The sequence below is a fragment of the Centroberyx affinis genome, unplaced genomic scaffold (genome assembly GCF_046629955.1).
Source record: "Centroberyx affinis isolate AG114_WGS23_722 - 3 ecotype Tasmania unplaced genomic scaffold, CSIRO-AGI_Caff_v1 ptg001249l_1, whole genome shotgun sequence".
Classification (NCBI taxonomy): domain Eukaryota; kingdom Metazoa; phylum Chordata; class Actinopteri; order Beryciformes; family Berycidae; genus Centroberyx; species Centroberyx affinis.
In genome coordinates, this window is record NW_027279760.1 from 172,501 (window position 1) to 187,500 (window position 15,000).

The following is a 15,000-nucleotide window of genomic DNA, read 5'->3' on the forward strand; positions in this document are numbered from 1 at the left end:
ATCTTGGAACTGAGTTTGCCGGCTCTGCTGGTATTTCCCCCAGCAGGAAAGAGATATGGCAGGCTGATCTGAGGTCAGCAGTAAACAGCTCTTCACAGAGCCGCAGAGCGCTGAGGTCCTAACATCCATCCAGCTGTAATTGAATTGGCCTGATGTATGAGGCAGCTTCAGTTCAGCTGCTCACACACACACACACACACACACACACACACACACACACACACACACAGTCATGCAGATGCACACACAAGTTCTTTCACACTGACACACACATAAACTCACAATCTCTCATGTATACACAAACACATGCACACACAAACTCAATCACGTGTAAATCAGACACACACATACACAATCAGACACACACACACACACACACACACACACACACACACACACAGCACAGGAACATATTGGTCGTCATCTGTGCCAGCGCTCCACTGACCCATATTGCCGTTTTGCCCAGCAGTCAAACGCCTCTCCGTCTCTCCAGTCGTTCTCCTGAGGAGCGTTACTCCTGCTATCTGCTGACTGACTGAGGCCCAAAAGCTGCCCCAAATATCTGCTTCATGTCGTCCAATCACAACCAGCTTTTGGATTGTGCTGAGCAAGCACTGCTCCATTTCCCTCCTAGTCAAACAACTCTGGTAATCTGTGTGTTCTGGCGGTGATTTGAGAGGAGAGTAATGAATTTTCTGTTTCTTCTGCCCGATGGCTGGAGACTCTGAAGAGGCATTACACATGAAGAGCTCATTTCTAAAATACTGTGTATACATTTTGGGGTTGAAAAATCATTCCGTTGTTTATCTAATCATTGTCACATCTATTCAAGTTCGTTATTCTATATCTCTGAAAATAGCGAAGAATCAGACCTAGATTTTGTTTTATTGGCCAAGTAAGTTTGCATATACAAGGAATTTGACTTGGTGGTTTGCTCACATTAAACAACGCAAAATTATAAAAAAGTAGGATATAATACATTTTGACGTAGAAATTTGGGAATATGTCTCTTTTTGAGGTAGTAAATAACAGTGTTAGCCCTTTTTCAAATGGTGGATATCTCATTTTCAACACCCGTTCCAATCTGCCTGGTTATGTAGATCCACTGAACTGTGACATGAAGGTTAAAGAGCAGGAAGGATCAGGGTCACGATCACAACAACGGCTGAACCAGAGGGGACAGTGACTGTGAAGGTGTGTGTGTGTGTGTGGGGTGGGGGGGGGTGGGGGGTGGGGGGTGGGGGGGTGGAGGGGGAGGCGGGGGGGGGGGGGGGGGGGTACTGTGGCAGACTGAATATGGCCTTGAGTTGAAGGAGGTCAGGAGGTCACGGCTGGAGAAAAGGGACGGGGTCTGTGAAGGGACATAAATCTACGGCCTTGTTGTTGTAAGGTGGTTGTAAAAAAAAAAAGAAGACAGGGGAGAAATCTGGGGTGTGTAGGAATGTGTGTATGTGTGTGTGTGTGTGTGTGTGTGTGTGTGTGTGTGTGTGTGTGTGTGTGTGCAATAATGATTCTAGTTGTAATAGCGCATGGACAAATCTGTGTACTGTGTTCATGTTTGTATATCTGTGATGGTTATACAATAGGTGATCGAGTGTATGTGTGGGCCTGTGGGCCTGTGTGTGTGTGTATGTATGTGTGTGTGTGTGTGTCTCTAAAAGTGTGTATGCATGTGTACCTACAGTAAGTGTGTGTGTCTGTTATGTTAATGTTAGGTAAGAAATGCCAGTGCACAGATCATTTATTTATGTCTGAGACGATCTGAAACTGTTGTAGTGTGTGTGCGTATGTGTGTGTGTGCGTGTGTGTGCAGTATGCAGAATGAGTGTGTTCCTCTAACAGTCACTACTTGTCTATTTGTGCCACATCTGTGCCTGAGTCCCCCCCCCCACTCCCCACCCCCCCTCCTGCTGTTCAGATAACAGTATTGGCATGGTGAGCCTCGCTAATATTTTCTCCATCAGCTCCAGTCAGGAGGCCGATCGCCACCGCGCATAAATTTGCATGCTAATCTGTGCAGCTGCTCAGCTAATTGGAAATCTCTCCCTGCTGATTGGTCCGTTCATTGCATCTCAGGATTACGGAGGGAAATGTATGTAATGCGGAGGGCTCGGGTCCAAAATCTCCGCCATTTGAAAAACGTGACGCCTACTTTTTATGGCGTGATTGCATCCGGTGAAATGCAGCCAATAGTGAGTCACAGAGACCTGATAATATTCCTGTGATACTTGAATGAGCGTGTAACAGAGAAATGTAAGGAAAGAGAAATAAGAGGAGAGAGGGATGTTTTAACATTTTAATTTATTAAACGAAAAATCCACCCTTGGATCTTACACTGTTAGATGTCATCAATCTTTGATGTTCAGTGCATTCCAGGAGTTATTCACTTTTTTTTCGGTGAACCCACTTTCCCTCAACCTGCCTCGTCTACTTCTACTTCCCTTAATAATCTCCTACATTTCCCAGAATGCCTTTCAACAACCCCAAGAGCCTGAACTTGTTGTATTTAGCTGTGGGGTTTTACATCTTGGGTGGAGAGAGCGATAGCAAGAGCAGAGTGAGAGTTTTTACATGTCTTGTGGCTGCATTGCATTCTGGTCTCTGGAGAAATTGGTCTCTCTCCTCTCCTCTGATGGATCTCTCCCTGTATGATTGTTGAACGTTTCTCGGTGCAAAATGGCGGCTCTAGAAAGAAGCCCTCGCTCTTTGATTCTGAGGGACTGACACCAAAACCTGATGTTTACCGCTGATGTTTTAGATCCTGAAACATTTTCGGATATCAAACTCCATTGTAGCTGCTGGAAATATCTGAATGTGATGTCAATTTGTCTATGTTTGGCCAGTTATCCACAGGAGTAACTTGTAAGCTGTTTTTTACAGATTTAAAGGGTTTTAGGGTGGATTTTTCATTTGATTCAATTTTTAACCTCAACATGAGAGCGTATTAGAGTGGACAGAGGAGGAGGATGTGGGAAAGGGAAAATGAATCAGGACAGAGAAAAAGGCTACATCTTGAATAAATCAATTTTCCCCCAAAGGCAGAAGACGGGGAGTGATGATATGAATCTCATTGCAGATCCCAGTGGCAGAATTGATATTGATTGATTCATATTCCATCCGATGTAATGAGCAACAACAATTCCACAATGATACGGTATTAGAAATCAGGAAGGCTATTGGACAAAACAGAGTATCAAACATCTCTTCCCTTCCCCCCCACCTCCCATCCGAGGCCGCTCTAATCCTCAACCTAGCATGCTGATGTAGTGGGTTTTTTTTTTAACTCCTCATCCCTGTGGTGGGAGTGGGATGTCTCACTCCACAGATGCACGGTGATCTTTGGCCGCTGGCTTAAAAAACCGAGACTTCACATTCAAATGTATTGGAAAAGGAACGATTCTGACCCATCCTGAATCGTGGCTTAGACCATATTTTCATAAATCGCTCTCTTAATCCATGTGACTTTTTGACCTTCACCTAGATTCATCGCCACGGCAACCCTATTGGATCGTGTATTGAGCGGAGGCATTAGCTTGTGGCTGTTGGTTGAAATGTTGGCAGTATAATGATGCGAGTAGAGTAGTATTCATAGAGTGCAGACAGATGCAACAGGTTCAAAATATGAAAATAAAATACAGTTCAGTGTGTGTGTGTCTGTTTGTATGCACACATATTCTCACCTGCACATTTTTGTGTGTGTGTGTGTGTGTGTGTACAGTTTGCATGACTTGAAGTCTCACAGAGGAAAACTGAATCGTAGAATATGGCCTGGCAGAACAAGGGACGTTCCCTCATAAAACTCCCTTGTAAAAAAAGAAACCAATAACACACGCTGCTCTCTATTCCTTATACTGGAGCTCCGAGCTTTTCCACTCCACATGTTTCTACTCAGGAACCAGAAAGCCATGAATCTCATCTACTCTCATCTACTGTATTTCACTGTCTAGCTCAGCCTCATTCACTGCACTGAGCGAGGAGAAGTTTATTTTCCCTTCAGAGAGCCTATTAAAGGAGTAGTTCACCCCAAAATGAAAAGTCAGTCATTATCTACTCATTCCCATTCAGTGGAAACTCCTTTGAAGTTGGTAGGACCACCAAACACACTTTTCCCAGCCTCCAAATTTATCCAAAAAGCAGATGCAGGAAGAGTTTTTTAGCCAAACATTTGCATTATGGGTCCAAACGTCCAATATTTACCTCATTATCTCTTACGTTTTCCTCACTGACAATGCTTTTTCTAGAATGTGCCAACAGTCGACCAAAGCATTGTCAGGAAAATATAGGATATAATGAAGTCAGTATAGGACTTTTGGACCCACAATGCAATAGTTTGGCTACAAAACTATTGCATGAGCTGTTTGGAGAAATTTGATGGACATTTTATACTTTTTTTTGGAGCTGTAAGAAGACGCTCCGTTAACTTCAGTAGTTTGGGAGAAAGCTGAGACAGAACCACAGAGTCTAACTCACTCTGTGTTTGGTGTCCTACCAACTTCAATGGAGTTTCCACTTACATGCGTGGGTGAGTAGATAATGACTGAATTCTCATTTTCATTTTCAATATTCATTACTAAAGAGTCAAACAGGGTTGAGAGACAGAAAAGGCCTTTATACCAGGAATGTTCAATAATACAGGATTATGAGGGATTGGTGCCAAAATATGCTTTGGATCCTGGTCTGTTTTGGAAGCAATCCTGCAGGTTTTTGTATTGGAATGCTAAGGGACTTTTCATTCAAAAGGTTTGATTCTATTCATGTGACGCGGTGATACACAATCACACTTAGTGGGCTGAAATTGATATTGTTGACTGTTATGAGCTATTTGTTATGATTGTAATGCTGTGTGGTGAGCTTTTAAGGTGATTTATGGTTATGGGTTGTGGCTGGCTGGAGCTGTTTGCTGAGATGTTAATGGCTGGATGCTGCAGTACCTTTGGTCTGGGTTACAGGACTGCATGCAGTCAGCAATAGATGTATTCACTAACATCCAGAATTTAAGAATTCAATTAACTGAATCTAATTTTAAAGAATTGTGAGATGAGATTTTATGTTCCCTCTATGGGCCCTAAGGTGGCTATTTTGGCCATATTTTGGTCATTTAATATATTTATTCTTGATTATGCATGCAAGCCTGTAACCCTGATAAAGGCTATTGCAGCTGAAACATTTTTTTTTTTTATATTAAAACCGTCAATTGTTCTCTAAGAGTACTCTAGCTGTTTTTTTTTTCATTTCTTTGCTTCTTTTTACGATCCCTGCTCCTTGGAGAAGCTGCAAAATAGCAGCAGATGTTTTGCCTCTCCAATGCCTCTATGTTGCACGGTGGTTATGGCTAGTTTGTGTATATAATGAATATGTCTGTGTATGTGTGTGTCCGTGTGTGTACATGTATGTGTGTTTGTGTTTGTGCCTTGTCATACCTGCAGAAGACTCCCATGCCCTCCAGCAGGTAACACTGTCCCCCGTTGAAGCAGTAGCTGGGCAGAGCGTCGCAGGGCGAGCGGCAGCTTCCGTTCTGCATCTGGTATCCCACGCGGCATCCGCCCATCCCGTCCGAGCCGTCCACCGGCGAGGCGGGCGGAGGAGCCGCCGCGGGGCCGTCCGGCGCCGAAACTCCCCCGCCGGGCAGAGCCGCGTCCGGGTCGAAGGAGCCGGAGCTGGGGACCCGGGGCCTGGAGCGAGCCGGAGAGCCGGCGGACAGCCGGAGGTCCTCGTCGCTCTCGTAGGTGTCGGTGGTGGTGCTGTAGCTGTACTCGTCGGCGGTGGGGGACACGCCGTCCTCGAAGGGCGTGAGGTAGTCGTAGTTATCCAGCATGGCCCAGGAGGTCGGGTCGCCGCCCTGCAGCTCGTGGGGCGGCGATGAGGGAGAGGGCGGGGCCAGGTCCAGGCCGCGGCCGCGGGACGAGGGGTCGAAGAAGTCCACGTGGAGCACATCGGGGTGGGAGGGGTTGGCGGCGGACGAGGGCGGGGCGGTGGTGGTGGAGAGGCGGTCCAGGTCGAACACCGCTGTGTCCTTAGCGTTGATCCAAGGCGGGTCGGTGTGGGGCGGACGCTCCTCCTCCTCGTCCTCGTCCTCTCCCTCCATCACTTCCTGTATGCGCGGGTTGCTAGGCAGCAGGTGCTCCGTCTCGGCGGAATCGGGGCTGAGCTGGGGCGGAGCCGCCACGCCCACCTCCTCCACCGCGGGCACCACCGTTTCTCCGAACATGCCGCTGCTCTGCTCCTCGTCCTCGCCGGAGCGGGGGATTCGGCCCGCCCTCAGGGTCACGGAGTCCACCGTGCCGGGACCGGCGGAGCCGGTCACCGCGGACACCGCGGTTACCGCGACGACTGCCTCGTTGTCCTTGACGGGCCCCTCCTCCTCGCTGAGCAGGGAGGTAACGTTGGCCGTGCTCTCCGGCTCAGTGGCGTTGGTCCCAGCAGCATTCCCTGCAAACATAGAAAAAAGGTTTCAATGTAACAACTGAAAAAGTATTCAGAGTCGAAATAAGGTAGTCAGTGGTCTGGTTTCCTCTTATCTAGTCAACCTAAATTTATCATATTTACATATTTACAGGTGCAGAGTAGTGGACCGCCACCACTACAATCAAATGGATCAAATTCCACTTCAAACTTCTCTCCTGTGTCTCTATTAGCTTTCCTAATGTCTGAATGAAGAAAAAAAACGGCAAAAGTGTCAAGGGAATTATAGCACATTTAACTAGAAGTGAAGAATGATGTTGCTTTGAAAACGGACCACAGTTTGTATTGATCTGCTCAGGACAAACAATCCTCTACCCAGGGTGGAGGGTTGGTTAGGGAGGCGCCTGTTGGTTGCTGGTTTGCTCCCTGGTGCTAACAGTGTCTAATACTGCTGCTGAGTGAAGACAGCTAACTCCCTGGTATGGGGTCTAACTACTGATTTGTGTACTAACCAGGGTCAGGAATGAATGGGGGAAAATTGGTTGAAAAATGGTTGCAAAAATGAGGGGGCAAAAAATTCACATTTTATCTGAGTTGTCAAATATTCACTCATGAGTGCGACTTCTGTCCCCTTTGGGCCACTGTAGGTGATTTGTGGAAGCCTATGATTCTTTCCAGTGTGTTCTGGGTGATAAAAATGGAGCGTTTTTTGATCAGAAAACAAACGAGTAGGCAGCCTGAAGCAGGAGAAAATGTGGCACCAGGCAGCCAGCAGCAGAAGAAAATGCTGACCCCACACAAACCACTGCATCAAGAAAAAAACAAAACAAGCAAAATCATAAAAAATTCAACAATCGGGGGATGGAAGATGGACTGGTTGGGGACAAAGAGGGAAAAAAAACGGCACCATCCTCTTCTGTGATGCCACCAGTTTCCAGCAGTGGGAAAGAAATTAAAACAAATCTTAGGAGTCCAAACTGACTGTTTACTTGCCAATACGCAATGCAAAAATTAGATCAAGGGGGCAAAAAAATGCCCTCTGAAATAAGAAGTTAATTTCTGACCCTGCAGTGACAGGTATAAAAACTGCAATACAACGCATTTGGCTGCTGGATGTTGTTTGTATCTGGACTATAAATATACCATGCATATATACACAACCACAAATCAGTTTAGTAAAGTCTTTCCAAAGACATTTTCCAGCCTGGCTTTCACACAGCCGCCATAAAATGAGCTCACAGGCCGTGACTTCAGCAAAGTCACCGGGCATTAAGGGATCGTCCAAACGGGCTCAAGTAGTCTGGCACTGAACCGGGGGGTGGGGGGGGTGTGGGGGGGGGGCTGTGAGACGCACAACAAATCAAAACGAGACGCGACCGGCCCTACGCTCATTCTCTGCTCCATTGCTTCGGCCCGGGGAGGCTCCTCCAGTCGAGCAGAAAGCTGCTTTGTGGCGGCTCCCCCTTGGATTAAAAGGAATAATTTACTAATGTACTTGAATGGCAAGGAGCTGGGATTAGGGTTTAGGGGTTTGGGGAGTGGGGGGGGATTTAGGAGACTCAGGGGGTGTTCTGCAAGGAGGGGGGGGGGGGGGGGGGGATCTTGGGGAGATGCAGACAAGAGAGCGTCTCGACAATTGTAAGATGCTGTTAAGTCTCTGTATGTCTGTATGTGAGGATGACACAGCAAAGACTGTTTGTCTTGACTGACAGCTGAAAGACAGCATCCTTCACTTCAGCTGCAGAGACTCAGCTACAGTAAACCTGACGATAACACTGATAGGGTTTCATCTCCTGTGAGCAACTGAGACTGACAACAAAAAGATTATGAAGAGGCATTTATTGGCATGCAGATGACAGATTGAATAGTAGGAGGTATAACTCTGTACCAGTTTTCAATATTCGTGTTCCGCTTCATATGGGTTGTATTATTCTCTCTTTTTTTTTTTTAAATACTATCTATATATTGATTTTTAATTAGTATTCCACCTAAATGTATCTTTCAGTGTTGACTGGCTTTGAATTGTATATGAATGTATTTTTTGCATTTTTTTATATTAATGTATATTGATGTAATGTATATTAGTGTATATTAATGTAATTTAATGTTTATCATGTAATGTATTATGTAAATTATGTCAGGTGTGGACCCCAGGAAGATTAGCTGATTGCCACGGCATCACAGCAATGGGGATCCTTAAATAAACAAACAAACAAACAAACAAACAACAGTTGGCCAGTTGTCATATTGAATATTGAGAATATTGTGTTGAAATCATCACTAACAAATGTCACTGCGTCACCTACACTCTTAAAAAAGAAAACTGTGTGTTAGCAGCAATGTGTTATATGTTAAAAAGTTGTTGAAAAGTAATACAAATGTGTGTTCTTCCAATCTCATTTTTGTATCACACATATGGGACATCACAGACCCTACAACATAGGGGTAACACTTTACAATAAGGGTCACTAAGTTAAGGGTAACTAACCCTTAATTAACAGTTAACTAATGTGTAATTTACTAATGGTGATCATGTTAATGCTTAATGCTTATTAAGCATTAACTAACCCTTAACTTAGTGACCCTCATTGTAAAGTGTTACCAACAGAGGAGATCAGGCTAGCTAAGTCAGTGTCATCTTTTAAATCGCTTCTTAAGACGTACGGAAAGCTTACCTTTAATCCTGGGTCCATAATTATCAAGCATCTTAAGAGTAGGAGCGCTGATCTGAGACCAGATTGGCGTTTAAGTCACAGCAAAGAGTATAAGGTCATGTGACTTAACCACCGATCCTAGATGAGCGCTCTTATTCTTAGAAGTTTGATCAATTTTGGATCCGGGTCTGATTTTAGCCGAGTTGCCTTACTCGTTATTGAATTTTAGATTTTTTATATATTTTATTGTGGTTTGCGTTTTTATCTCTTTGCTATGTTGTTTTTACAGTGCTGTTTTATTTGCACGTTTTATTGCACTGGCTCCTTGTTGTGAAGCACTTTTTAACTTTGTTTTTTTTTATACATAAAGTTTATTATTATTACTGCAGGAGGTTCACTCCCGTAATATTCTCCTGTAAGATCCCAGCTTGTTTGGAACAGAAGGTATGAATAATTGTCTGGATATCTCATCATGTGTTTGGCCTGTATCTGACTGTGCAGAGCGAGGCACTGACACTGCCGGGGTTGACGGTTCCATTCCCACCCAAGGATAAATGCGTGCGTGCTCACGGTCCTGTAAGGCGCTTTGGATAAAAGCATCCACCAAATGGCATATGTGAGGATATCAGTGGGGATCTTGGCTGATGTGGCTGCAGCTCAGATCACGACCCTGTGTGATTTAATCTGTTCATCTCTAAATGTCACCCAGCGAGGCTCCACTTAGATGGCCAGGAGTTTATTATTTTTTATGATCTCAACCGAAGTTTTATGACAAACCATGACGTGATGTCTGGTTATGGGACGAACAGCCAAAAACAATCTACACGCCCTCAGATAGTAATCCAGTACTGTCATGAACCACAATCTAATAACTTCATCACTTAAAAGCTGCAGCAAAACAACCAGGAAACCAATACAACTTAACAGAGACGGCCTTAAAGGCAGAATCCACACTCAGATAGATCTCATCAATCTGTGATGTTCAACGCATTCCAGGAGTTATTTTTTGATGAAGTGTTGTAATTTACTTTTTCGGTGAACCCACTTTTTTCCCTCAACCTGCCTCGTCTACTTCTACTACAGTTAGTGATTTCCTACATTTCCCACAACGCCTTTCAACAACCCCCAGAGAACTTGTTCAACTGTGGGTTTTACATGTAGGTAGCAATAGCATATAGAGAGAGAGAGAGAGAGAGTGAGAGAGAGAGAGAGAGATTTTCCAGTTTCCCCTTACTCTAAACCAGTGATTCTCAACCTTTTTCATATCCAGGACCCTAATTTATTCCACATTAGAGCCACAGAACCCTCTTTGATGAGATTTTGTCTCTCAAACTCAAATCTGAGAATATTTTTTATTGTTGGATATGATTTTGTCCAGATTCCCATGGACTATCTGTATTGTAGGTAGAGAGATAACAGAGAAACTACGATCAAAACAGTCATTCTTCTACATTCTCTAACTGTGTTAACTTCTTGTAAATGAAATAATGCTGAAGTTTAACAATTCATCAATTTGCTGGGGACCCCCTGGAACCCCCTCAAGGCCCCCCTGGTGGTCCCTGGACCCCACGTTGAGAACCACCGCTCTAAACACATGTCTTGTAGCTGCATTGCATTCTGGTCTCTCTCCTGCTCCTGTGGGTGGAGAAATCGGTCTCTCTCCTCTCCTATGATGGATCTCTCCCTGTATGATTGTTGAACGTTTCTTGGTGCAAAATGGCGGCTCTAGAAAGAAGCCCTCGCTCTTGGATTCTGAGGGACTGACACCAAAACCTGACGTTTACCGCTGATGCTTTAGATCCTGAAACATTTTCTGATATCAAACTCCATTGTAGCTGCTGGAAATATCTGAACATCATCTAAACTTGACCGGGTATCTGTGGGAATAAGAAAAATACATCACCGGATAACAAAATGGGGCCAGAAATAAGTGTTTTAGGGTGGATTTTTCCCTTAACAGTAACTGTGTCACTCTCTGTTGTGCGATACTCAAACACAAATTTACTAAATCTAATGCATATGGACCGCTGCTACATGAAATTACAGAGGAGACACTGGAGCCGCGTCTATTTTCCATTTTAAATAAATTTGTTAGTCTCTTCAGTGTAATGACAGCAACATGTCAGCGGTAAATCTGGGCTGGGAAAGTCAGTCCGCTGCTCCCTCAACATCTGCTGCCAGAGTGCCGCTGAGCAAGGCATTTCACCACCAGCTGCTAAAATAAATCTTTTGATCTAAAGGCTTATGCTTAAATGCTTCAAATGTGTTTCTTAGACAAATATAAATAGCGAAGTTGATGCCTGTGTATGAATTTCTTTCCAAAGCCTTTTGCCTTTCCATCAAGGCAAAGGGCGGCTACTTTAAAGAATCTAAAATATAAGACAGTTTTGATTTGTTTAACACTTTTTTTGGTCACTGCATAATTCCATTTGTGTTATTTCATAGTTTGGATGTCTTTGCTATTATTCTAAAACATGGAAAATAGTAAAAATAAAGAAAAATGTGTGTGTCCAAACTTTTGACTGGTAGTGTATGCATGCTAATGAAGACTTATCTGTCATTTCAGCAGGTGGAAGTCTTCGGTTTATTGAAAGTTTGTTTTGTGGTGCGGCAGCAGAGAGCTGCGTCTTTGAATCCAGGGTCGATTTGAGGCTAATCCTTCCAGCAGTCCCACAATCCACTGCTGTTTAACACATCATCTGAGCAGCCAGGGGTACTATGCCAAAACCACGGTCACACACACGCACACACACACAGAAGCACCCACCCACCCACACACACACACACACACATAAAAGAATAGGATTTACTACAACTACACACAGCCGTTTTAAACACAAAACGCTTAATGCTCACCAGGAAATTAAGATTTAAGACTGTAAACGTCCGTTTCTCTCTCTCTCACACACACACACACACACTCTCACACACACACACACACACACACAAACACACAGCGCATACAGAGAGGCTGACACTTCCCCTTCTCTCTCTCACACACACACATAACCGTACAGAGCACACATACTGATATTCCCCTTCTCTCTTGCTTTATCTCTCTCTCTCTCTCTTACTCACACACACACACACACACACACACATAGTATACTACACACACACATCTGACTGTGACACACTCATTAAGTGACGGTTTGTCCAGATGAATGCTGTGTTTGGGTGAATCTCCAGGGAAGACCAGTCAGCCTTCAGCGCTGCCAACTCCTCCTCCTCTTCCAACAAGCCTGATGAATACAAACTGTACTGTCTACAAACCAAATGGCTGCTAGGGAGAGAGAGAAAGAGAGAGAGAGAGAGAGAGAGAGAGGGGATGGGAGATGCTTTCATAGCTTATCAAAAACATTTAGACTTTGACTCCCAACCAGACAGTCTGGCTGTAGCTGAGGGGAAACACTGCGCTGGGATCTGCTGTCTGCTGTTTACTATCAGCGGCACCAAATCCCATTCTGCTTTCACACACAACCTGGCAGTGTCACGGTTTGCTGATCCTGGTGTCAGAGGCAACACACACCGAGCCTCGTACACAGGAACGTCACCTATAGCTGTCACCATGGAACAGCAAGAAAAGACATGCAGACGAGTTTCCACCCTGCACAACAGCCAACATACTACTGCCTCCTAAAACTGCCAAAGGGTCAATTTTAACTCATATTTTATAATGGTTTTCACACAGATATTTGAAAAAATTACAGCTGTAATGTGTTGGTTTCAACAGAGTATGTCTTAGAGAATCCACATCTATCACGTGTTAAGGTGAAAACTTGACAAACCACTGTGGAAATCTGCGGAAATGTAGATTTATGTGCTACGGAAACGAATTGTGAAAATTACGTTTAAGAACTGGACACGGCATTTTCAGCTAAAAGTTGGCTAATAGTTAAGTTTAGGCAACTAAAACAACTTGGTCAAGGTTAGAGAAAGGCTTTGGGCATGGTTAAATAAGAAAAACTTACTAACTAAAAATGAAAATGTCACTCACAGTAGAAATTGCTGGGAATTGAACCCGGGTTGCCAGCATTGAAAGCAAATGCATACACCCATTCTCTAATTTTTCGTGCACATATTTGCATTTAAAGATTTGTTTAGAGACCAGGCTGTAGTCATGACACACACATAACTGCTACATATATACAATATATATAAAGATCATTACTGTTATTATCATTATAAATATACACACACACTCACACACTGTTCTCAGGCAGTTAGCTATAGGAGACTACAGTGTGTCAGCTTCCCGGTGCGTCTCTGGAGTGAGCCTCAATTAAAATTGTCTCCCTTTCACCGGCGCGCCTCGTTAGCCTAATTGGATTAATGAGGAGGAGCCTTTTGACGGGCAGCTGGCTCAGTCGCAGCATGGCGGCACTGTAGCACCTCAACAGAGAGACGCGGAGGAGGTGAGACAGGTTCGGCCGTCTCACCCATACACAGGCTCTGATTATGACATTCATACTTTCATAATTAGCATTTTTCTAGAAGCTCCAATCTTTTATGTAAAAACTACAATAATCTGTCTAAAGATAATTATGAAAAGAAAAGTTGAGTATTTTTAGGTTTACTTGAAATTACGCTCGAAGGGAAAAGATTTCCAATTTCCAATTTTCTAGGCATTTTAGTGGACAGTAAATGCATCAGTGCGACTTATAATGAGACAGAAGGCAGGAGCTCACTGTCTTGCTCAAGGACACTTCAGCAGCACTCAGCACACGGCTGCTGATGGAGACGAACTGGCCTTTCAGGTGCAGAACCGTCTTTCTCGCCCTGCGGTCCCGGGACAGGAACACAGGCTTTTAATTCACTTACATAAAAGGTTCGTAGCTGGATACTCTCAGCGGACTTCAAATGGCGCACGATTCAAGATCAGATTTACTTTAATTTTTACGTATGATAAATGCACATGAATTTGTCTCGGGTGACATTAGTTTCACAGTCGATATATGACACATGGCACAGGAACAACATGGTGAAGCTCAGAAAACTGCTTTGAAAAGAGATGAGGAGGGAATTTGAGCCACCAAAGGGAAGAATTGATTCACCAACATAGCAAGGCCATGCATGAGAGCAATTCATTTGCATGATGAGCCAACTGACTCATATGCTGGTAAATATGCTGGTAAAAAAACTGCTGCTTGTCAGGGGAAATCAGTCGTGTTGTGTCAGCGTTCAGAAATAGAAAGAAAGCGGTTGTGATAAAACTGGACACTAATTACACATCTGCAAAAACTGAATTTTTCAGTAAGCAATATAACAATGCTTACTGAAAAATGCATTGGTAACACTTTACAATAAGGATACATTAATTAAGGGTTAGTTAATGCTTAATAAGAATTAACTAACCTTTAATTAACAGTTAACTAATGTGTCTGGTAATCATTTACTAATGGTATTCATGTTAACTAAAGTATTAATTTATACATTATTTAATATTATTGAGATATATATTATATACATTAGTTAACTGTTAATTAAGGGTTAGCTAATGTTTATTAAGCATTAACTAACACTTATTAAGCATTAACTAACCCTTAACTTAGTGCACCCTTATTGTAAAGTGTTACCGATGCATTTTTGATCAATTGATTCAGGACAGGTTGATTTGATTCACCTTTGTGGAAATTACAGTTTTGTATTCAATATCACCAGATTCAGCAACTGAGCTACTAATGAAGTGCTGAGCGAAACTGAATGAAGAATCACACTTGCACCATGAACTAGTGCGCTGCTTCTGTGTCACGCGATGACAACAGAGAATGAATGAACAAGTTAGTTTTGAAATGTGTGAGTTTGTTGTGACTGTGGTTGATTAAGCCCCTGGTCTGGAGGGCAGCCATCGGCCCTGAAGCCATGTCCAGAGTAGGAAGATAACAAATGCCGTCTTTGTCCTGAACGCTGGCTTTGTGTTTACGGTGCAGAGCGCAGTCCGTCC

The 15,000-nt window shown here is 43.7% G+C and overlaps 1 protein-coding gene across 1 annotated transcript in view; it reads right to left on the bottom strand.

Annotated features, from left to right (window-relative positions):
* Positions 1 to 15,000, bottom strand: part of cspg5a (chondroitin sulfate proteoglycan 5a) — a 57,728-nt gene that overhangs the window by 30,504 nt on the left and 12,224 nt on the right. The window contains exon 2 of the mRNA XM_071524931.1: positions 5,421 to 6,429. Coding sequence (XP_071381032.1) covers positions 5,421 to 6,429 — 1,009 coding nt within the window. The remainder of the gene's footprint in view (positions 1 to 5,420; positions 6,430 to 15,000) is intronic.